This window comes from Zootoca vivipara, chromosome 5 (genome assembly GCF_963506605.1).
Source record: "Zootoca vivipara chromosome 5, rZooViv1.1, whole genome shotgun sequence".
Lineage (NCBI taxonomy): Eukaryota > Metazoa > Chordata > Lepidosauria > Squamata > Lacertidae > Zootoca > Zootoca vivipara.
This window is the reverse complement of record NC_083280.1, coordinates 21,477,909-21,503,548: the sequence shown is the minus strand read 5'-3', so window position 1 is coordinate 21,503,548 and position 25,640 is coordinate 21,477,909. Positions and strand designations below refer to the sequence as shown.

The 25,640-nt window shown below is 41.3% G+C and overlaps 1 protein-coding gene across 6 annotated transcripts in view; it reads left to right on the top strand.

The window, feature by feature from the left end:
- Positions 1–819: 819 nt before the first annotated feature.
- Positions 820–25,640, top strand: part of LEKR1 (leucine, glutamate and lysine rich 1) — a 66,190-nt gene continuing 41,369 nt past the window's right edge. The window contains exons 1-6 of one of the 6 annotated variants that reach the window (XM_060274454.1): positions 826–905; positions 2,926–3,018; positions 3,463–3,511; positions 13,460–13,674; positions 22,637–22,756; positions 24,423–24,598. In XM_060274454.1, the coding sequence (XP_060130437.1) occupies positions 3,500–3,511; positions 13,460–13,674; positions 22,637–22,756; positions 24,423–24,598 (523 nt within the window). In that variant the 5' untranslated portion in view covers positions 826–905; positions 2,926–3,018; positions 3,463–3,499. The other 5 variants (XM_060274453.1, XM_060274452.1, XM_060274455.1 and 2 more) reach the window with 5 other exon arrangements.

Here is a 25,640-nt window from a genome sequence, read left to right as displayed (position 1 = left end):
CGAAGGAAATAAGAAAGAAATGAAGCTTTAATATTTCTAATGTTATTAGTAAACAAAACAGAGGGTAGCAGGGAAAGGCATGAGAGAGGAAAGCTGTTGTAGAAGGAGCTAATGTAAAAGAATCAGGGAAGAGGGACGGAAGAAACTGGCAGGTCTTTTGGGCAGCGGGGATTAAGGTAACAGGTTCAGCTTCGAAAGGAAAATGGGAGAAGTTGCTCTCATTGGAACTGCTACTGTGTGGACGTTAACACCGGAGCGGACGTGTAAAGAACTGTGCTCCAAAACGCCATGCGGACTTGAGAGGCCAGTCTCATTGCGGCCAACATAATTTACTCCCACGAGTAATTCTGTGATTTACGAGGGAATAATGTTTATGCCATTGTTATTATAATGCGGTTTTTTTTGTTTTTTTAAAAAGAAGTTTTATTGATTTTCAGTGCATAAACGCCATTACCAAGTTTCCTCCCAGATCTGTTTTTTTTAAAAAAATGATGTATTTCCCCCCTTCTTATTCTACTTGTATTCCAAGAACTGTTCGGGTTTTATCTTGTACGTAAACAGCCCTGTGAACTTTCAATTAAGGGCGGTATATACATTTAAATCCGTGAAATTGCGCTCAAGCAGAGCTTGCTTCCCATCAAACGCGCGCAGGACTTTGGGCTATAAGCGGCACATGTTGGTTGAACGCCGTGGAATGCTCGGCAGCACCGCGCACGCCCGGTGGGAGGACGCGAAGCCAGAGGAGAGAGTTCCGCCCTTAGCGCCTGCCCTACTTCTGGTTTCCTTGCCTGGCCGGCAAGTTGGTTGCCAGGGCAACGAGGAAGCGGCGCGGCCTACGGCGGTGTTTTCTGCGGGGGTTTACCGCTCCCACGGTCTCCGCGCTGCTCTGCTCACCTCCTGCTTGGGTAAGTGAGCGCCTAACTTACCGGAGAGTAAGCCTTACTCGGCGAGGGCTTATTTCTGAGCAGGCCCTCGGGAAGAAGCCTCCTACCCCAGTCTTGCAAGACTTGTGGGGACGGAGGGCAGACTGAGGCCCCCGGGGGCAGAGCAGCTGCTTTGCATGCAGAAGGTCTCAGGTCCAGCAAGTCAGGGCTGGGACTCAGATCCCCACCTGAAACCTTGGGGCAGAGCAGCTGCCTGTCAGTGTCGGCAATACTGACCTAGACAGCACAGTGGGTCTTGGCATGAGGCAGTTTCACGGGTCCCTGCGTTTCGCTCTCTGGGGCAAGCAAGGCGCTTGGCTCAGCGATGGCCTGCTTTTTGCCACAAAAGTTGCTTTGCCCCGTTGCTTTGGCTTAGCAGATTCCAGACGGGCTGCTGAAGTTTGTTTTCATTTATTTCGCCTCCCTAGGCGAACCGGAGGCAAAGGAGATGAACATGGGGCCTTGTATTTTAACGGTTATGTGAAGAAGGGAGTGGATTGGGGCAGGGGCAGTGCATTTTCTCACCTATAACTTGCAAAATATTCACATTTTTTGTGCATTTGTGATCACACTTTTGCCACACTCTTCCTTCAGGAAGCTCTGTGTGCATAGTTATCCTTCTCCTTTTTTCGGCCCTGTATACTTGAAGGAGCGTCTCCATCCCCCTCATCCAGCCCGGATACTGAGGTCCAGCTCCAAGGGCCTTCTGGTGGTCTCCTCACTGTGAGAAGTGAAGTTACAGGGAACTAGACAGAGGGCCTTCTCAGTAGTGGCGCCTGCCCTGTGGAACGCCCTCCCATCAGATGTCAAGGACATAAAGAACTACCTGACATTTAGAAGACATCTGAAGAGGGTTTTAATGTTTGATGTTGTATTGTGTTTTAATCTGTTGGAAGCCGCCTTGAGTGTTATTATTATTATTATTATTATTCCTCACATAAACCCTGAGATAGTTTAGGCTGAGATAGATAGATAGATAGTTTCATGGCTGAGAGGGGATTTGAACCTGGATCTTCTTGCACAACGCACTAAACTCTACAGCATGTTTATAAGATGGGAGGTAAGATAGGTGAGGCAGCTACTTCTGGACATAGCTGCCAAGTTTTCACTTTTCTCGCGAGGAAGCCTATTCAGCATAAGGGAAAATCCCTTTAAAAAAGGGATAACTTGGCAGCTATGCTTCTGGATACCTTCCTCCCCTGCTTACAGTACATAAGAACTTGCCTTACACCAGGGATGAGGAAACGGTGGCCCTCCAGATGTTGGGCTACAACTCCCATCATCCCTGACCATGGTCCATCCTGGCAGGGGCTCATGGGAATTGGAGTCCAACAATATCTGGCGGGCTGCAGGTCCCACTCCTTGCAGAGTCACACTGTGCTTCCATCTGGCCCAGTCCTTTCTATTGTGAATTCTACTGTATTCTACTATGCACCAGTAAGGTAATCTGAGGATTGGTTTCCTTTTTACTGTAGTATCCCGCGTCCATGTTTTACAACATGAGGGGAGCTGGCAGATGTGGCTACAGTATACTGTAGATGGAGTCTTCCTTCCCCCTTCTATTATCCCCAAAGCTTGGTGTTTCTGAAAAATTCAGAGTAAATCTTCTAAAGCACCTCTGTTTCTTGATATGTAGGACAGGGAGAGGTAGTATCTGTTAGTGCCTTGGACTCAGCCCAATCAATGTAGTAGGTAACCATCATTGTGAGTGTATACTGTATGCTTCAAAACTCCTGCAGCAGCCACTTGCTACCTTCTGCCAACATCAGTGCACTAGCAGTACCCTTGTGGGATTTTTTGTGTGTTCATGTTATAATGTAGCTGATTGCTTTTAAACATCTTTCCATGTGCCAATGCTGTTGTCAGATTGTGCTGTCGGGCTGGAATATTGTATACCTGCCATTTGAGCTGCCAAAGTAAAACACAAGCAAGGCAGGTCATATTGGGGAATTTTCAACTCCAAACTTATAACCAGTTTTGTCTGTTTATAATCTTTTAACAGTTTTGTATGCCAGTCTTGAAAATCTGTATTAAACCATAGAAGGATATGGACCGACATATTCCTGTGCATCCGCTACCTGAGGAAATACGAAAGGTATGCTACAGTGAGCAAACTTGGCAGCTTTTGCTTTCTGGTATATTTTATTTATTTTATTTGTCTGCAGCTTGTTGTCATGTCCATAACAGAACTCTTGCCATAGTTGCGTTCTGTCTGCGATATATATTAATATTTGCACATGCACACTGCCTCTTGGAGTTGTGCGCCTGGGATTTTTGAAGAAATTATATTGTGCAAATAAACCCATGCACACACACCCAAATTTGACAGATTGTGGAATCAGTTGGAGAAAAAATGAACCTTGAGATGGGAGGGTTTGTGAAGCAGCCAGATTTAGCTTCTGCCAACTGAAAGCTACTGGGAAATGAAAGGGTTTGATAACGAAGGAGGAAGACTAGAAAGTTGGTCAGGCAGAAGGATGATATGGGTTTTATGTCCTCTGAATTACAGAAAGGTTTTTCCCTCTTTAATGAGTCACAGGTTTCAACAGGGACTCAGCTCCATTGGCAAAGAAAAAATGCCTTATACGGTATGTGTTGTTTATGCATTCTAACACTGCGACACCAGATGGCACTGTGGAGTTCCGTTTTTGCTAACCTGATTTCTCATGCAAAGTTTGCAATGCGTTTTACTGAAATCATTCTTTGATGTGTCTAGAATCCAGCCCATGAGAATTTTAAAAGTATAACATAAATAGTACACAAAAGCTCATACCAATGACAAAATAATTTTTTTAAATTTTTGTTTTGACTATGGCAGTCCAACTACCTACTACCTACCTGTAATTAACACCATTAGAAGAGAAGAATCTTGTTTTATACAGATGTAAATATTTTCTTCCTCATGTTTAAAATACTCAAAAGTGACTAGTTACAGGTAGGTAGCCGTGTTGGTCTGAGTCGAAGCAAAATAGAAAAAAATTCCTTCAGTAGCACCTTAAAGACTAACTAAGTTTTTATTTTGGTATGAGCTTTCGTGTGCATGCACACTTCTTCAGAAGTTCTGAAGGAATTTTTTTTCAAAAGTGACTGACATGCAATACTATAGCAGCATAGGGAATGATTTTGTCTTTCTCTTTCAACCCATTCCTTCAATAGCAAACCTCTGTGCACTTAAAGAGATTCCATTTGACAGCCTTTTTCCACATGCCCAGTAATGTGTGATGCACATGCATTGCTGAGCATGAAGGAGGGACTGGCGCAAAAGATCCAGAGATCAAAAGTATATACTGTACCGTAAATTATCTAGAATAAAAATAATTATAAATTAGTGAAAGAACAACAGCAGAAGCATAAAAACCACTTGCCATACTAATTAAAACATATAGAATGCTTTTCTGTGAAGACCTGCACGTGATACGTATATGGCTTTTCTTAGTAGTACAGTGGAACCTCGGTTTATGAACACCTCGGTTTATGAATTTTCGGTTTATGAACGCTGCAGACCCATCTGGAACGGATTAATTCATTTTCCATTACTTTCAATGGGAAAGTTTGCTTCAGTTTATGAACGATTCAGTTTATGAACAGACTTCCGGAACCAATTACACCCATGCTTCAGTTTATGAACGCTTCAGTTTAAGTACTCCGCGGACCCGTCTGGAACGGATTAATCCACTTTCCATTGCTTTCAATGGGAAAGTTTGCTTCAGTTTATGAACGCTTACTCCGCAGACCGTCTGGAACGGATTAATTCACTTTCCATTATTTTCAATGGGAAAGTTCGCTTCAGTTTATGAACGCTTCAGTTTATGAACAGACTTCCGGAACCAATTGTGTTCATAAACTGAGGTACCACTGTACTAGTATATGGCTTTTCTTACTAGTATACATTCATAAGCCATACTCTTTGGACTTTATTAGGAAATAAAGTAATGCCATGCTATTTGTACCATGTCAAATTAAGAAGCACTATTTATGTTGGTTTTGAAGCCCTTAGTAGCTGTAAAACCAGAACTGCAGATAGAAGTTGTTAATGAGGCAGCATTTTGCAATTATTCCAGGGCAATGACAAAAATGACCAAAAAAAGGGAAATTGAGTGAAACCTGAATATGCTTGTTATAGAAGAATTCCTTTGTTTCAGTTCAGTTTTAAATGTAAAGCATGCAATGAGATAAAGTACACTGTACAAGCCAGTGTTTTTGAAAACATAATTGACTGTATTTCAACAGAAATTGTAGTGTTTTCATTAGTTGTTTTTAAACAAATACCAAATAATTAAAAATGACACTTTGTATCCCCTTTTATATGCCTGGCTGAGAGAAGCCAAATTGCCATTTCATCATGCCTACTAGAGACTGATACTTAGGTGGGATGGAATGAGAGTAGGACAGGACTTTGAAGTACAGTAATTTTACAAAATAGATGAAAGGGGGCTGGGGAGTAAGAAATAAAGAAAAATAACAGTAGCCTGGAAAGTGAGGACACTTTGATTTATATTGATTTTATATCATGTTATGTTGTGTTTCCCATTGCTGTATTTTCTGCAGCCATTTCAAGAAAACATTATATATCTAAGAGCTTCATTCAATGGTTTAGCATGAATAGGCAAGCATTCTCCTATGGAGAAGATCACAGCCGCTGTGCTCCACCTCTGGTCTTGTTACTGTGGTGCTTCTGTGAACTGTTTTAGCATTATGTCCAACCCAGGCCTGTGATTCATCTTACTCCAGTCAAAATACAAGCCATGATCTCCTGTCTGGGAGCCAGCTTGTTTGCACGAAGCTTAGTTAGTATGCATGTTCATGCAAACTGGGTAACTGTATCTGCTTGCACTGTGTACTAACAGTATTTAGAGATAATGTTCTTGATGTGTAACTGATCTGTTTCATTGTATTGGTAATACAGTCATGTCTAAACCTGTGATCCTATACCCTTTGGATAAATCCCAGTGGGATTCACTTCTGACATGGGTATCACATATGATCGTATTGCACATTTTTCAGCAGCCTTATAAAACAGGAATTATAATTCTGAAAGGTAAAATGAAAAGGCTTTATATATAAATATTTTGCAACTATCTTTCAGTATGAACTGCCTTTAAATATGACTATGGACACCAGAGTACACAGATGTGGGGATGGGAACAGGATTCAGTGGCACATGAGAGATTTGTGTAATGAATAATGTGTCACAGGCCTGTTGGCATTTCATTTTTTTAAATGCAAGATTAAAGTAATACTTTCATTATTAAAGAGGGATTAGTATTCCAATTTTCTGCCATATATTGTTGTCGTTTAGTCGTGTCCGACTCTTCGTGACCCCATGGACCATAGCACGCCAGGCACTCCTGTCTTCCACTGCCTCCTGCAGTTTGGTCAAACTCATGTTCGTAGCTTCGAGAACACTGTCCAACCATCTCGTCCTCTGTCGTCCCCTTCTCCTTGTGCTCTCAATCTTTCCCAACATCAGGGTCTTTTCCAGGGAGTCTTCTCTTCTCATGAGGTGGCCAAAGTATTGGAGCCTCAGCTTCAGGATCTGTCCTTCCAGTGAGCACTCAGGGCTGATTTCCTTAAGAATGGATAGGTTTGATCTTCTAGCAGTCCATGGGACTCTCAAGAGTCTCCTCCAGCACCATAATTCAAAAACATCAATTCTTCGGCGATCAGCCTTCTTTATGGTCCAGCTCTCACTTCCATACATCACTACTGGGAAAACCATAGCTTTAACTATACGGACCTTTGTTGGCAAGGTGATGTCTCTGCTTTTTAAGATGCTGTCTAGGTTTGTCATTGCTTTTCTCCCAAGAAGCAGGCGTCTTTTAATTTTGGGATTGCTGTCACCATCTGCAGTGATCAAGGAGCCCAAGAAAGTAAAATCTCTCACTGCCTCCATTTCTTCCCCTTCTATTTGCCAGGAGGTGATGGGACCAGTGGCCATGTTCTTGGTTTTTTTGATGTTGAGCTCCAGACCATATTTTGCACTCTCCTCTTTCACCCTCATTAAAAGGTTCTTTAATTCCTCCTCACTTTCTGCCATCAAGCAGGGAGACAATATACAACCTTGTCGTACTCCTTTCCCAATTTTGAACCAATCAGTTGTTCCATATCCAGTTCTAACTGTAGCTTCTTGTCCCACATAGAGATTTCTCAGGAGACAGATGAGGTGATCAGGCACTCCCATTTCTTTAAGAACTTGCCATAGTTTGCTGTGGTCGACACAGTCAAAGGCTTTTGCATAGTCAATGAAGCAGAAGTAGACGTTTTCCTGGAACTCTCTAGCTTTCTCCATAATCCAGCGCATGTTTGCTATTTGGTCTCTGGTTCCTCTGCCCCTTATATTCTGCCTTATATTCTGCCATATATAATAATTCTTAATTGAACAAGGAAGATTTGTGCAAGCTTCCACTCATGGATTCCCTTTCTGGAAGAGGATTTGCATGTGCATTCAGAAAACATTTACTACCTGTTGTTAGATCAGGGACTGCACTTGCAGAGTTCTGAGCAGGTAATTGGTCCTGTTAAACCTGACAGCACAAATTACCTGGAGGGGTAGGGGGGGGTCATTCATAATACACTGTGGGGAGTGGAATAAAGAGCTATACTAAAATTGTGATTCATAAAATTGTAGCGTTGGAAGCAGGACCGGCTCTAGGTAGACCCCCCGGTGGCGCGGTGCGCCAGGGCGCTGCGCGGAAACTATGCTGCGCCCTGCGAGGGCGGGGGCGCCGGAGCGATCTCTGCCCCTCAGCGCCAGGGCGGCCGACCTGCTCGAGACTGCCCTGGTTGGAAAGGATCCAAAGGGTCATCTAGGCCAACCTCCTGCAATGCAGGAATCTCAGCTAGATCCTAAGTGACAGATAGCTTTTCAGCCTCTGCTTAAAAATCTCCAAGGTCTCATGGGAGTCTGTTCCACGGTCACACAGCTCTTACTGTCAGAAAGTTTTTCCTGATGTTTAGTTGGAATCTCCTTTCTTGTAACTTGAAACCATTGTTTGCGTTCTTGCCTCTGGAGCAGGAGAAAACCCTTGATCATCTTGGTCACCCTTCTCTGCACATAATCTTCCTTAAATTGTAGCACCCAGAACTGGACAGAGTGTAGTCTGGCCAAGGCAGAATAAGACAGGACTATGACTTTCCCTTCATAGCTGGACACCATATTTTGGCTGATACAACCAAGAATAGCATTAGCGACTTGTGTGTGTGTGTGTGTGTGTGTGTGTGTGTGTGTGCTGCATCACACTGTTGGCTCATGTTAAGCTTATGTTCTACTTACTAAGACCCCATGATCCATTTCACATGTAGTACAGGCAGTGCAGTACTTTGTTACAAGTACTGATTCCTTTAACCTTTTAAACAATATTTACTCCTGTGTTTCTGTGTGAAGTAGTGCCAGTTCCAGGGGGCCCTTGGGCAAGATAGCTGATCCTCCACTCACACTGTACCCATCTCCTTCTCCTCACCGCTGTTGCCATATCCATTTGCTTCCCTCTCCCCACCTCAGGCCAAATCCTCACCAACCTCCAGAGAAAGAGAAAGGGAGATGTAAAGTTGTGCTGTGGTCACTGCTGCTTCTCATTCTTTTCACTGCTTGCTTGGTGAAGACAGGTAAACAGGCAGCAGCAGGAAGATGAGGAATATCACCAGAGCCAGGAGTCTCCAGGGATTGGAATCAGGCCCCCTACTGGGGCTTGATGAGCCTTGGCAAGTCTCCATGATGCTGACCTCTGACGCAATCGCTGGTTTGAAGCAATGTCTATAAGGAAGTAAACTTCTGTTTACAACACAGTTACACTTAACTCCATTTAACCCAAGGGATGGATTCTTGGTTGGAATGTGATAGAACAATATTGAGCTTGTTTCTCCGAGTGCTTTCAATTCGTACTGGGATAGGGAACCTACAGCCCACAGACATGGCGTGCTGTTGAAAGGAAGAGAGATGGGATGGCAGAGAGGTTTAGAAAGAGGGATGAAATCCTGAAAGGCTGCAAACTTCCTGCCTCTCTTGATTTTTCCTGTGAATCAGCAGCCCTTCGTGGGCCAAAGGTTCCACAGCCTTGATTTTGTGCATCATTACTTGGTGCCAATAGAAGAAGAACTTAAGAAGGGTCCTGCTGGATCAGGTCAAAGGCCATCCTGTCAAGCATCCTTTTCTCACTATGGTCAATCAGATGTCTAAAGGAACCCTGCAAGTAAATTCCTTTGGTTTCTCAAAACTCTCCTGCTTTTTTATGGACACCCCTTAGCATTTTCTGTTCCATGTCCTTCCGCCCCCAGATCCCTCCCCACCTTAACTCAGCATTCTAGCCTAATGGATCGTTCCTCCATGGGCAGGGCAACATATTCCTGAACGGTGGGGATATACAAATAAAAGGCTTAAACATACACATGCCTGGTGTCATATTATCCCAGCCTCCGCTATATTCCCATTATGTGTAACATAACAAATTGGAATTGTTGCCGTATAATGTGCAATCTGGACAAAAGTAGGGTCCTTTGTTACTTCAGAAATCATAGGCACAGACCTGGCAGATACGGCTCAAATGCATGTTAAGTTGTGATTAAATTGATCCATTATGTTGCCTATGCTTAGATTGTATTCTTGGCACTTTTAATCATACTTTAATCAGAGAGCAGTTAAGTCACTTGTGCTAGAGTGAGTCCCAAGATGCCCACCCCCTGCCCACTCACGCCCATATGAGATTAGGAATATACAGTGAAAGGTACAATCAAGTTATTGAAGTGCAAGGAAGATGAGCCTGTGATAATTCTCAACTAAACACAACTGAGTTTCATTAGCAATGGTAAAAGCATCTTGTTCATTTTAGGAACTATAATGTAATTAACACTTCTGTGACATTTCCAGATAGACCGCAAGCAGGAACCCCCCCCCCCCCCGCTCCCTCTCCACTGCCCTGCTCATACTGGAGACATGAAGTGGAATGTCTAAAACTGTTTATTTTGAAAGACAGAAGCAGTGATGCTGCAAGAAATCACAATGTTCTTTTTGGGATAACAGTCCCTCCCTTCCCTTCACATTACAGCTCAGTTTGTCCCCTTTCAATAAGTAATTTTAGTACTTTGGAACCTTATGGTATTTATTCTGAATAACAGTTTCATATTTCCAAGCACAGGTTGTAACTGCCAGGAAAAACAGAATTAATTTTTCATTTCCTTCAGAGCCACTGTAGCTAATGATCAGGCTTCATGAGGCAAAAAGAAGAATTAGGATAAATAAAGGCTGCATAGTAGTCCTGGAGCCAACATCTCAGATGCATAGTTTTTATCAAAGCATAGTTAAAATGCATAGCAACGAGGTATGGCATTGGAATTCTTAATTTGGTTACGGCTTGTCTCATAATTACATCTTATTAGTGTTCATTGTTTTGACTGCTGCAAAGCTTGACTGTCTTTTCTTCCCTTTTGCATACATTAGAATCTCTTTCTTTCCCTCCCCCTTCTTCACAGGAAGCTTTCTTATCAGATAAACGTCATCTTCTTTCAAAGGCTTTGAGTGGAATACGAAATTAAAATAATTGTAGTACAGTCATACCTCTGGATATGAATGCTGCGGGTTGCATACAACACGGGTTACGAACACGCCGAACCAGGAAGTAATGTAACCGGTTACTTATGGGTTTGGCGGTTCGCGCATGTGCAGAAGCGTCAAATGATGTCATGCGCAGAAGCACCGAATCGCGACTCGCACATGCGCAGAAGTGGGTTGTGTACTGCTCATGTTGCGAACGCAGCTCCGGAACAGATCCCGTTTGCAACCAGAGGTACCACTGTATAGTCAAAAGTGTTTCTTCATTCATGGAAATATGATGAGTTATATATGCTGTGGGATGTGGGTAGTTTTTGTTTTGTTTTGACAATCTATTTGATAATTTGATGACAGGTCCTGTCCCAACATGGTTTTGGGTAAAAAATCATGCAATTAGTTCAGCATTATAAATGCTTTACCGGTTTGTGTGGTTATTTAGGCTGGATACATATTGCCAATTCCCTTTGGTGGCCATTGGTGATCTCAGAAGAGAATGTTATTAATATATGGCAGATTCAACTTGCATTGCTTGATAGGAGGCCTCTTTAGGTTGCTCCTTTCTTCTGCTTGCCCCATTCATTATGTTTCCCTTCCATGTGCCTTTGCTCATCTGATGACTAGCCTCCCCAATTTGTCTCAAATTGCCATTTCTTCCACTACTCCATATTGCTCTATCCTACCCTTCAGAACCCTAAACTGCCTTCGCTGACTGGATTTGCAGAGTTGCTGGAGGTTATTGTAATGGCTGCATGACATTACATATGATCACTCAATGTTTAGAGGCCATATACTTCTAAGTACAAGGTGCTGGGGGCAAGCAAATGAGAAAACTATCACTGCCATGCTTTTCTTGTGAGCTGCCTACCTGTGTTGGTCTAATGTTGCAATACAGTTGTTATGTTCCCGTCAAGAACATTGTTTAAGCTAAAGTCTGGTGCCGGTGTTTGTATGATTGTCTTCACAATAGTAAGGTTTCTTAGGAGTTTAAAAAGTAACATAGTCCAGTGGCTTGTGCACATGGAGGAGGGATTCATGCTGCATCGTATTTTTATTTTTGGGTGGGGACTTGGTCTGCGGTGTGTGTGTGTGTGTGTGTGTGTGTGTGTGTAGGGAGGACATCAGACCTGTTACCAGGGCTGGCTACTGAATGCTAAACCATGGTTTGCTGAGAACTATTGTCACATCTGCACCAGATTCTAATGCCAAATTATCATTTGGCAGATTCTGGTAGCTTTAGAATTCAAATATTTTAGATAACGATAGTCCAGGAGCACAGATAGAAACGTGTGTGCTCACATGGAAGTTCTGTGGTTCTTGCCCTCTTTTCTCAAGGTAAAATTTTGCATGTTGTTGATATAGCTGAAGTAATCCTACATGCTTGAGTAATGTTGTTTCAGTACTTCAGTTTCTGCACATGCACACAAGCAGGAGTAATTAAATTGGGTTGCATTTTGCAGGGGAGAATTACTGAACTGAAAGTGTAGGGGGAACAGAGTTATGCTGCAGGGCTTATAAATCTTTTTTTCTTTTCTTTTTTAAAGAAACTCCGCTTCACCCAAATAAGTAATTGTGTGCTGAAATACATCCTGTGTAGATGATTAATATTCCCACACCTGCCAGATTTCATAGTTTCTGTGTGACTCATAAGTGACACGTGCAGCGCATCACATGATGTTCTCTATGTACACTACCCTAATCATGGTTTTGGTGGACCGCAGATGTGGTTTTGTCAGGCAAGAGATGGTAATTAATTTGTCTGAAGTGCTCCAAAGGAGTCAATAACTCAGTATCTTGGTTTTTTTTTTAACCCTTTTAAAGAACAAAAGAGAGCACAAGTAGAAAGAGTGCTGTTGCTTGCAGTCTTCCTGTAGGCATCTGGTTGGCCACTATGAGAACAGGATGCTGGACTAGATGAACCTTTGGTCTGATCCAGCAGGGCTCTTCTTACAAGAAATGCTTCCTCCCCTTGTTAGGTTATGTGGAGACCTGATGGAGACCTTTCGCAACTTTCAGTATCTTTTAACCAGGGGTTGGAGATTTGTCCCTGCCCCAGTTGCATGAGCGCCACCATGTTCTATTTTTCTGCTGTCATCTCCTGCTGGTTGCAGAAACTAACAGATGGCAAAGGCAGAGTGGAAGACTGGAACACAGCAACCCCTGACAGAAGACACTGTTCCCACTGTAGAAATGGCTTCTCTGTCTCTACAGTAATTCTGTTCAGAAGCAACACCCAGCTACATGTTGCTACAGCTAGCAGGAAAAGGGAACAGGAGAGCCTCTCCAAACAGAAATTCCCACTCACAGGGGCTCAGATTATTTTTGCTGTTTACAAGTAGCAAGACTCTTCTTCTTCTTTGGTCAGATCTTAATCTGTTTTGTTGCTAATATAGCAAACAGTCTAATTGATGGGGGAAACAGCTGTGATTTCTGGTTCCGCTGCCCCCTAGACTTGACTTTAATGCTACTATATCCAGTTGGGAAAGGGCTGTAGCTCACTGCTAGAGCACATGCTTTGTATGCAGAAGATCCCAGGATAGCTCAGTTGGTTAGAGCATGGTGCTGATACTGCCAAGGCTGCAGATTTGGTCCCTGTATGGGACAGCTGCATATTCCTGCATTGCAGGGGGTTGAACCAGATGATCCTCAGGGTCCCTTCCAACTTTACAATTCTATAGACTCAGCTATACAGCTGCAAATATAACATTTTAAGTGCATTATACAAATGTGACATTAGATGGCGATGGTGAGCTTGTGGCAAATCAATACATTTTTCAAAACGCTTAAAAAAAAAGCATTTTCACAGCTTTTTTTATAGGTGTCTAGATTCCACCCATGACTCCAGTCAGGGATCTCAGAGATTCATTGCCTGTCAATGTAAATAATTGAGGCTTGATGTTCCAGTTGCCTAACTCAGCATTGTTTGTGATTTGCTACTTCACTTCATTTAATTTAATCCATTCTGTAAATATATTGCTTACCATTTCCCTTCTAGATGTCCCGGGAAGAGACAGTGTGTAAATATTGCGGAGTCAGCTATTTGATCCTCCATGAGCTTAAGCTGCTGGAAGAGAAAGTAAAAGCAATGGAAGTGAAGGTGAAGTTTTATGAAGGCAGCATAGAACGGGAGAAAACACTTCAAGAGAAACTACAGCAGCTAAATCAAGATTTTGAACAGTGTGCAGCAGCTAGCAAATCAAAAAGAGAAAGGTTGGAATGTGCTATTCATCCTTGTTTTTTTAAAAAGTAACATACTCATTAATGTCATTCAAGGAAAAGCAAACTTTGGCTGGCTTGCCAGACCCAGCTTGCATCCCGATGAATTCATGTTCATAAAACCATAGTTCGAATGATTCTTTAGAGGTCAGTGTCTGTTCCTTGAATTGTTTAGTATCAGTCAGTAACGTCATGGTAGGAAAGTTATTTTAAAGTCTGCTGTCATCAGAGGTGAAACTCCAGTTTAAGAGTTTTCTTAGCAACCTAAAGGTTTGCCCTGTTGTGAAAAAGACAGGTGAGAATATGATTTTGCCCTTCCAGCTGTAACATGGGAAATTTGAACTCAGTCATGGGTTGGTTTGCGAATCAGGAGCCAACATAGACAAGAGTTTCCCCACTTACTTTTTGATATAAATGTCCCTTTTCCCTCCCTTGTCAACTTTAACCATGGTTTAGTGCAGGGGTCAGCAAACTTTTTCAGCAGGGGGCCGGTCCACTGTCGCTCAGACCTTGTGGGGGGCCGGACTATATTTTGGAAAAAAATATGAACAAATTCCTATGCCCCACAAATAACCCAGAGATGCATTTTAAATAAAAGGACACATTCTACTCATGTAAAAACATGCCGATTCCCGGACTGTCCGTGGGCTGGATTTAGAAGGTGATGTAGTGTTACATCTGCACTAATGCCAACGATGGTAACCGCTTACCAGGGTTGTAATTGTTATAAACAATTTGGCCAGTACTGGTAGCTTTAGGTTACAAATCCTAATACAGATAACACACCTGGCTAAAACAGAAATCCTTGTTTAATTGTATTGAAATGTGAAAGTTTTATCACTCACAACACTGGCATGAGCAATCTCAGCAAATAATAACAATACCTAGCATTTGAATTGGAATGTTGGAAGCACTTCATACATTATCTTAGTAAAACAGTTCTGTAAGGTAGGATAATAATGATTGTGAATGATTCCTTAGAATGGCTTTCTATTCCAGATTTGCAGTGGCTTGTGTTTCCTGTTACAGGTGGTTGTTTCTTTGTTTTTTTGCCACTCACCTCTACTTCCACATCTATTAAGATGGTTCTTGGCATCATAATCTTGAAAAATGACAGCATCAGAAAGCCTTATTAGAGGAAACGGGTGGTATTGAGTAAATGTGCAGGGCCAGGATCCATTGTATGATAACTAAGGCAGGACATCACAACTCAGAGGGGAAAAGGTTAAAAAGAATAGGTTTGAGGCCTGGGTGGACATTTGAGGAAGTGCCTTGTGTACAAAAGATAAGGGGCTATTGATCTTTTCTCTTGAATGCACTGCATTCAGAGCCCAGGTGTTGCCAGACAATTGAGCTGTGGACTTTTCTCCAATTTACAAAGGAAGAGTGCAAAGGTCCTTTGAGGCAAGAAACACCTGAAGCAGGGGTGGAGGGGATCTCATTGTATAATATGCCTTGCTAATCACCAGGGGACTCCTGTTTGAGAGCCCCATCATTAATTGATTTGGCCTTGTTGGTCTATGAAGTTTGGTATGCTGGTTTCATGTTGATTGAATGGAATTTGTGTTTACATTATTTTAAAGTCGCTAGCTGTAGAGCTATGATCTAGCTGCCTAGCAGGGCCCAGCCGGATATAGGACTGCTATCTTTGTGAAGTGTGGATCTGGATTTGTACCCATTCTTCCTATATTTGAATGACATTTGATGAATGTGTGACCTCTGACTTGGATACCCTCAGTGTGACTCATTCTCAGAAAAGGCGTGCAGATAACGCAGCTGGAGGTTTTTATCAAGCATGCAGGATTCTGTAGGCTGTGTTATCTGTTTCAGCTGGTCATACCATGTGGGAAATAGAAATAGTTCTGATTGTTTTGAAAGTACATTTTTGGAAACAGAACTATTCTCCTAAAACTAGTATTTCACTTAGTCAAAGCATGGATGTCTCTTTACTCTTTCAAGCTAATATGCAAACTTGCTGGTCAGCAGACAGCTCATGTTTCTTGCATGGGAACTTGCTTCTCAATACTGTATAGTTATTTAGTCAGGGGTAGATGTTATTCTATAATTGGAGTTTGTCACATTTGAACTGTTATCCGTGTAAAAATCTCCATTATCTTCTGACAATGTGGACTTGAGTTTAGGAAAATTGATGCTATGTTAAATCTGTTGGTCTTTATAGTGCCAAAGGTTTGTTGCTTTTGCTGCAGCAGACTAATATAGCTATCCCTCTTGAGTGCTCTTTATTTGTAATTTTCAAATTACTGATATTTCTGTCCTACAGACTCCTGTGTATAATTTTAATATGTAATCTGAAAGCTGACACTTGTGTTCCATACCAAAGTATGGAAGATATAACGTAGTGCCAGAAGCATGAGAAACGTCATTGTTTTCCTTTTCAATGTATTGTTTTAAATTTAGCTGACTGAGCTTTATCTGACCCATATCTTTGTCAATGTGCTTATCGGCATGTGTGTCCTCCCCGAAGGAGGAAATGTTGTGTCTGACAACCCTAGACTGTCAGACTGTGCTATTCTTTTCCAATGGTTTGCACTACGGTAAGAGAAAAGTGCCGCTACGTTGTCCAAATCTAATTGCAGACACAAGAAACTTAATACTGTATGGGGGTTCAGCACTTGTTCCTTGTTTTGAACAACTGCTAAGCAAAACTGAAAGTCACTTAAACTCTAGAAAGAAACAGGCAAACCTAGCACAAGATGGCTTGCATACAGATAGGAAAATTTCAAAGCTCAGAGCCAAACACATTTGTGATTCTGAGAAGGATTTCTTTTACACAATTATCACCTTATGTCACCGAAAAACCTGATAAGATAGAACAGTAACCCTGATTAAACAGTATTGTTCTTCTAGGCAGTGTATTTTAGTGTTTGCATATATTTTTCTGATCTAAAAATAAATAAATCAGTGCCTCCAAAAAATATTATTGAAGGAATTGCTTTGTGTTGAATAAGATTATATCAATACAAATCACAGTTTCAGATGACTGACAAATCACGATTCAGAATTCTACTTATTTTGCACATCAAATATCTATATACTTGCTAATCTAAGACTAATCTTATTTATTTTAAAAATGTAGCCAGCTTTCCAGCTTTCAATTTCTCCACCGATTGTGTGTGCATGTGAAGAAGCCAAGTTTGCTGTTGCCTGTGATATACAATACATAGGCCTGGCCAATTAGGTCTGTGCACCCAGGGCAGCTTTGGGGTGTGTGTGTTTCTGCAAGATCAGCCCATACTGCAGGGAAATCAACTTTTGAAACTGGCATTGCATAGGAATGCTATTCAAAAGCAGGAGGTGTTGTGGAGAGAAATCCTGCCAGCCTAGGCTTCTCTACAGATGGTTCCCAACTGCACTTCTCATCTACCTTAGGAAGCAAGTCTCCAGTTTCTTTATGTGTGCAAATATAAGTCTGTGTATGAAATTGAAAATGATTGTGGTCACCAATGTCCCCTAGCAAGATTTTATGGTGTTTGCTAACCATTTACACAGCCTTGAGGAAGGATCCGTCATTTTTTCCGGAATAGATGCCTGCTGACCTGTTTTCTCCTGCCTTCTATTTTCCTTATCAGCACTGGTTGTCAAGATTTAGCCTGTGTTTAGCATATGACCATATGCTGGCTGTGATAGCAAGATGTTCAGTTTCACGGTTTATGTGAACTGTGCAAGTGCAGAGGAGATCAGCATGTTCTTAGTTGTTGTTGTCCCCACCCCCCTTTTAGTGCCCAGTTAATTATCCATGGAGCATAGTATGCTTTTCATGGTTTCATTTGCTAAAAATTAGGAAAGTGACAAAGAGTTTTCTTTCTCCAATTTGACTTTTTGATGTGGGAAACACAGCCAGGAGGACATGGTTTTATAATCAACCTTTGTCATTAAAGCACTGTGCTTTCCCTTGACACCAAGATGCACTGTTCAAGTTGTCACGACTTACCAGTATTTTCATACCCACATAGAGTCAAATAAATATATTGCTGAGAAAAGCAGGCAGGTCTTCAAGAAAATGAAGTAATCTCACCTGTTATGAACAGGCCTGTGAAGGGCAGTTTGAGGGGAGCATATCAGTTGACCATATGTTTACATGCAGGAGGTCCCATGTTTAATCCTTGGTTTCTCTCCAGCTAAAAACATCTCAGACTAATGGACCAGAGGTGGTCTGTTTCAATATACAGCTGCTGCAGCTTCATAGGAGAAGTTTGAGGAGTCTGACTTTCTTCCTCAGAAGCCTAAGAAACAAAAAAACACTTCTGGAAGGTACTTGATTTACCGTGGCACAGCAAAACAACCAGAAGTCCTGTAGCACCTTAAAGGCTTGTTTTATTTAAAGCAGTGGTTCTCAAACTTTATTCTCTGGGCCACATTTTCAGAATAAAAATTTGCTTGCACCACACCAAATTTCTTATTTTTAAGAAATACATTGGAAAACAAAAAGATGTCAACTAGGATTGTCCTCAGTGCTCCTGCTCTCAAATGTTTCTTTGATTGTCCTTGAATCTTCCTGCCACTCTTGCCATCCTCCCCTGCCACACCTTTTGAGAACCACTGAAATAAAGCATTTTTACCCTGTTCTTCAGCTGCAAAGGCTCCCAGGTTGACTTACAAAGATTAAAAATAGGACAGTTCTCAGGCTTACAATACTTTGAACAATAATTAACAATATAAGACGAACAAGGATTGGGAGGAAGGAGAGGGGAAAGCAAACACAGGCACTAGTTTTCAGTTACAAAGTTCTTATGATGAGCAGCTGGAAAGGAAACAGTTCAAGGAAAGGGGAAAGCCAAAGTTGCTGGCTTATCAACTGAGTTTATAGAGTGGGCCTTCATCCCCTCCCTTCCTCCCTCTGCTTGCAGCCTGACTTAATGGCTGCTGCCAGGTGATAACTGAGGGAGTGGGTAAGCCAGCTGGCTTCTCAGCAGAGCCTCTGGAGTGGCCCTGCTTCCCTTAACTGTAACCCAACGGACTATTTAATGGCACAAGCTTTTGTGGACTAGAGTCTTTAAGATGTTATAGAATATTAAACCAGTATCACCCAAACTTAAACCATGTTTGTCTCTCTTTCACTGAAGGAAGGCAACTTGCAAATGGAAAGTGAAGGAAACTTCCTTCACTTACCCAGACACTAAGCTTGGGAGAGTGTCCGCTACTTTGCCCTTACTCTTACCCCATTGCAAATGGTTTTCCCCAAGCAGACGTTGCAAGGCCACCTGTCATGTACGATCTAGTGGAGATTCCTACATTGCAGGGGGTTTGACTAGATGACCCTTGGGATCCCTTCCAACTCTGCAATTCTATATGTTTCCCTGAAAATTCAGGGTGGGGGTCCCCAGTTCTAGTTTACACCACACTGCCTCTTGGAAATTCAACTATGCCTTGAGAGCAGCCACTGTCATATAAACCGCATGTTTGTTTTCTTTTTACTCAATCACACTGGGGGATCCTCAAAGAGGTGTGTTCCTACTTGGGAAGAGGAATGGAGAGGTTCACACCAGCCAACTTCAGAAGTGCTGATTTAAAAATAATTGATTGCATTCACTTTTTTAATTGCACACCCAGCAAGAATTATGTCATGTGCAATTTTCAGCTAAACTGGGAGAGCTGGCTGTTCTTTTCAAGGCATTCCCGGGAGATATTTATCACCCAATCCTGGGAATCAGACAAAAAAATGCTTTTTTTTGGCAAAAGAAAATGTGATGAAGTTGTTATTGGTTCATTTTCCTGTTTATTTTTCAAAAGGGAGATGGGATGTAATTTATGGGTATCAAATGTTAGCCTGACCTGAATCGTTGCAGTAAAATGCAGATGAATATAATTATTTTATAAGGAACAATAAGCTCAGTTCAAGAAGTATCACTGCAAGTTTTATTAGCTTAAGTAATTCAGTTTTCAAAAGCTACCAGTCTCTGGTGTTGCTAAAGGCCTCTGTTGGCAAGGAATTGCTGGTGTGCATATTAATGGTGTAACCCTATACTTCCATATTATATTTTATACTGCCTTGAATAAAGATTAGATACTTGTGTTTCATTTCAAAAAACTTTCAGTATGTTTGATTAAAACGTCCAAGGAGAAGGACATTCAGTTCTGTCTTTAATAATGTTTAACGCCTTATTCACAGGATCCTGCAAACATCGGTCATTTCCATCAAAAGCCTGTTCACACACATTAAATTTTGGGGAGAGCTCTCCAGCAAGTCTTCAGTGTACAGTGTACAGACTGTACGTGTTTTATTAAACTAATGTCTTAATCCCATCCTTCTTCCAAAGACCCCAGGGTAGCATACATTATACACATCCCTGTCAACAACCCTGTGTGTCAGGTTAGGCAGACAGAATGACTAATCCAAGATCACTGTGAGCTTCATCATGGAATCCGGGTTTCCACTACCATGCTGGCTCCATACTGTTCTCATTGGCCATTCTGTGTTTTTTTGCAGGTGAAATCTTTTTGGGGTCCAGTCAAGTGGTCAAGGTCAGGCTACCGAAAAATAACATAGGGGCTTCTCCATATTTTAGAGATGCATGAGTACACAGAAATGCATACATTTGTGAATTAAATAAAGTGGTTTTAGGCGACTAAATCCTACTTGGAGTAGACCCACTGAAATTAATGGACACGATGACATTTGCTCTGTTTATTTCATTGAGGCTGCTCTGAGTAGAGCTTCATGGGATGCAACCCCATGACTCCTAGCCTGGAAAGCTCAGTTGGTTAGAGTGTGGTGCTGATAACGCCAGTGTTGCAGGTTGGATCCCTGTGTGAGACAGCTGCATATCCCTGCATTGCAGGAGATTGGAGTAGGTAATCCTCAGGGTTCCTTCCTGCTCTACAACTCTATGATTCTATGATTGTCTTAAAAAGTAAAAACTGCTTGATAGCTATCTAAGGGCATCCGATTGGCAGAAGCTGAACGCCAGAGAAAAGGGCACAGCATAAGACTGTGCTGTTCACACACCATAGTTCTTACATCCTTTGGATCTGTCGGCCGCGTCTGGTATTTCATTGCGTTTGGAGCTTCAGTGGGATGTGTTTTATAGGGTAAAGAAATGTACTTCATTGTGAGAGGTTTAACAAGGAACACCAAGGCTAGGGACAGATAGCTTTAAAAACGTGATTTAAGAGGTTTTACTTTTCATGTTGTATTTTTCACATCAGCTTTTTATCAGGAAAAGAGCCCTTATTGTCTATCTTGTTGAGTATTGCCTGCTCTGACAGCTAGGGACTCTCCAGGGTTTCATGCAGAGTTTTTTTTTACAGGACTTGCTACCTGATCTTTTTAACTGGAGAAGGTGCTGGTGGTCAGACCTGAAACTTTCTGCAAGCAAAGCATATGCTCTACCACTCATATGGACCCTCCCCATATTTTCCTTTTGTCCTACTGTTGCCTCAGGTCAAATCAGTTTTGCAGTTTCTGGAGTACAGAAAACTTGCAAATTGGTTTACCTGAGCTGAAAGTGGGGTAAATTAACACACCAGCTTTTTTCAGCCATTCGGAGCGGGAGGGGATGAACATGGTGATTATGGTGGAACATCTTGATAGCAGGCTGCGCTCCCAAACTACACACTGGGTTGCATCCAGACTAAGGGTTGTATCTAGTATGTATCATAGTCAGCAGACTCATTGAAATTAATGGACGTAACCAATTTGTCCGTTTATTTCGGCACATCTTCTCTGAGTAGTCCAACTTAGGTGGACCACAACCCCAAATGAGCTGAACTTGGGTCCCGTTGACATCAGTGTAAAAAAACAACAACGACTAAGTCACCATTAAAATCAACTTAGTCTGGATTCAAGCTGTTCACAATCTGGACATATGTTGATTGGGGGCAGTGGCTGCCCCCTCCTATGCATATTACCCCCCTTTTGAATGCATGAAGATGGCTAGCATGAATCATTTTCAAACTACCTTCAGCTGCCTTTAAAAAGCCAGTTGATTTAAAAAGCCATGAAGGTACCACAAAAAGATGGCATTACAAAGTGTTTAGCAGACATTTATTTACTAACTGGAATGAATGAATGAATAAAATGAGCCAGTAATCTAACGCAGGTTGTCTTTGCATGACTGAGTGGTCAGTTCCTCGGTATTCCATGTGTTGTATTCTACTAGGAATATCCACAGTAGACCCGCTGAAATGAGTGAACTTAAATTAGTTACATCTCCAAGTATGACTTAGCTGCCCTGCCCCACTGTAGCAGGGATGAGCAGCAGCCTATGCCACTTGATCACATCCCCTCGCTGCCTACCAGGGCTATGAATTGTAGTCTAAGAATGTTAACCATCTCAAGACTTTTAGTTTAATCGCCAGGCTTTTAATTAATTGATAAACAGTCTTAAATTTAAATAAACTATGTAATCTGAATCTCAAATGCCTTTTGTGGTTATTGAAAGAAGTGTAAAATATCTTACAATTAATTAGTTTTTAAATTTGCTGTTAAGTTCTGCACCGCCGCCACCCTCCCCACCCTCCCCTTATTCTTCCTGCCAAAGCAAAATCATGCCAGTTTCCAGCTGTAAGAATATGGGGGAAATGAAGACGAAAATCCTTCTGCTTTAAAACTGTACAGTGATCAAAAGATAATGGAAAGATCTGCTGTGCCAGCAAAAAAAAAAAAGCGCTTATGTTGGAGCATGCTATCTGGTGAGCAGAAGATGCTGAGCAAAACATGACTTTACAACTGGTGTTAAAGGCAGATATGTCAGCGCAATATTTACAAGCAGGATGCCGGGGTGTTCCCCCCCACCCCTCACAGTATCATCAGGTCTTTAACAATAGCCTTTCAGGGCTTTTGTTCACATGTCTAGTGCAACATTCTTCCACTAAACCAGCAGCTGCCCTTGCATGAACAGAAGATGATTTTTTTCTCAAGGAAGGGTACTTTTGGATCCAGGGCATTGATTTCTTATTTTTTAACCCCCCTCCTTTTTAAAAAAACTTCTTATAGGATAAAAACTTTATCTCTGGAGCTTGAAAATAAGCAAGCAGCAATACAAAATCTAAATGAACAGATGAGGAGCCTCCAGAAAGAGAATGAAGTTTCATGCAGACAATCACAGCTGTTGCGGTAAGAAATTTCAGAAGGCAATATGTAGGAGAACTAACTTTTTTGTGATGCACGCAGTAGGATATATCTGGTAAAATCGTAGCATTAGCTGCCCACATGTTTTTATTGAAATGCTTCATTCCTATGATTTTCCGTAAACTATGATTAGTAGATCCGGTGTGTTACATTTGTATTCGGGAACTATAGTTTGTTCCAACCAAAGTTAGTTTAAACAAATCACGATGAAATGGTGGCTTCAGATTCTGGTTTGTTAACAAACTTTAATTAGAAAAACCACCATTCTCTGAGTTTGTGGTTGTTCTAAAGTTCTAAAGACCTTTCACTCACCACCTGTCACATAGGGAGAAGAGCCAAAGGCTCACTGTGGCTTGTTCCCAGTCAACCACAACGTAGGTAATCATGTGACCCACGTCATAGGTTGCATTCAGATGTTATGCTGTCAGACAAGCAGGTAGCATTCTGGTTTGCAAGCAATCAGAAATAACATTGTATGTTCAAGTGAAAGTATATTTTGCTGTAACCTGTGTTCAGAACTTCCTCATAGGGGAAGACGGGGGGACTGCCTTTCGGGGAAGAAAGCAAAAAGACACATAGATATCTCCACATGCATTTCTGGGTTGGAGTTATAGTGGGTCTGAATTCTTTACTTCACCCCATCCGTGACCACAAAGTGTATGTCTTTAATTGTGTCCAGTCTTTCCCAGTGTTCATTATTTCTAGCTCTATAACCTTCTAAATAGACTAAATATTGACAATGTCCAAAGTTTCTGTGCCCAAGAGTTATCTAATAGTGATGCAGCTGAGAAGTGAAGCATACATAGTCTTCTGTTGTCAACTGCTATCCTAAATGGAGCTTTGTGCTCCCGTCATCACTGTCCAACTTCCTGAAAGCCTCTTGGTCTACCTATGTGTGCCTCTGCTTTTGCTGCTCTGCTCTACCCAACTCCCCCTTGACCAGCCTGCTTACTTCTTCTCTCAATTCCCTAGTCTAGCACATAATCCCTGGAAACCTCCTGCACTGGACCACAACAAATCACCATGGTATTTCCCCATCTTCTCCCTTGATCCCAGTTTGTGGCTGGGAGTAAAAAGCAAGCTGAAAGCCCTCACACAGGAATTCCCTACAAGCGTCTTCATTAATACACATTCATTTGTTTAAGTGTGTGGAGCTATACGTCATGACCCAAAGTTTGGCCATCTCTACCACAAATCAAGATTTTTGACAGACTGATGTCTTTCCGAATCAGAAAATTATCCAAAAATGCAAGATTCCTACAAATTGTTGGGCATATAAAAAAAAATCCACGAAAATTATGTCTGAATATTAGCTGTAATCTTTGGTAGAGCACCCATTTTGTCCAAACAATGATATAATTCTTAAAAAAAATCATGCATGTTGAATTCAAAAGTGCATGTGCTAGGTGTGTGCCAGCTACACGAGATGGAGAGGTATTTGGTAAAGATAGTCATAATTGCCATATGAAGCTTAGCTGAAAATGTTGAAACATATTCCAAGTATTGATGAATCTGACTGCAAGGCAGAAAACTAAATTAGCTTCTTTTATTTATATAAACCAATAATATTTTTAAAATGCTTTTTTTCAAAGTGCTATTTTGTTTTTTAAAAAACCATTTACCAATTAGTTCTTCTTTTCCTTTTTGGCAGAAAAACATTGGAACGACATAAATTCATACTAAAGAAAGCCTTTGTTCTCCTTCCCTTTATCAAAGGAGAGGTACACAGTGTTAAAGGAGGAATATTTGACTTTCTCGGCCAATGGAGTGCACTCAAAGGAGAGATTTTTTTACACATAAAAAATATTAATTTAACAGCATTGACAGGTAAATTACCAGATTACAACTTTCCCCAGCATCTGATTCTTGCTCATTTTTACAAACTTTTAATAGTGATTTACACTTCTGATTTACTTGTCTTCACAGAACCCTTGTAAAGTATATCAGACTAAAAACTAGTTATTGCTGAGGCAGTAAACCCTGTACTACTTTAGATGGTCAGTTGTGATATGATGGGATCTTTAATTATAATAATGCTACAGAGAAAGCATTCTTCTTATTAGGAATGTTAAGTGAAGATATCAAGGAAAAAGATAGATGTCTAGTAATGTATGCAACCACGTCCGCCAGAGTCCTTATTGCTAAAAATTGGAAAAGCGAATTAATTTCAAAAATAGAGGATTGGCAAATTAAATTGATAAGGTATCAAAATGTGGCGAGGAAAATAGGAGAAAGTAAGGGAATATCAGAACAGAAAATAGATAAAGATTGGAGAAAATTCAATGATTACATGGTAGAATTTGTGGAAAATGCTAACCTCTTAGCAGACAGGTGAAGGGCCCAAGGAAACTAAACAAAAATGGAAGAAAACATGTAAAAAGGTATACAGATGAACTTGGATACAAAAACCGAAATAGAGAAAAGGCTGGAGGTCATCACAGGGTGGAGGGGGTGTAAGGGGTGCGGGGGTTTTTGTTTTTGCTTTTTGTTTTTTCCTATGTTTATGTTGTTATTATCATTTTTTCTTTTTCTTTTCTTTTTTTTACATGTTGTATAGAACGGATTTGTATTTATCTGAATTGGCATTTAATTTTTTGTAAAATTATTATTTCTTAAATAAAGAGTATTTTCTGGAAAGAAAAAAGAAAAAAAAGAAAAAAAAGAGAACGCGAGATGTCAGGGAGAAGGCTTGTGCCCCAGCCTCACTGAAATCTGTTTTCCTATGCAAAGGTGCTTTTTAAAGAAAGTTTTTTAGTTATCACTGGGCATTTAGTCTTGTGAGTTTCCACCTGTGAGCTGAAATGGGTACAGCCTTAGCAAGGGCTTCCCACTTCAATGAGAGTCGGAGAGAATGGCTTCCTCGAGCTTG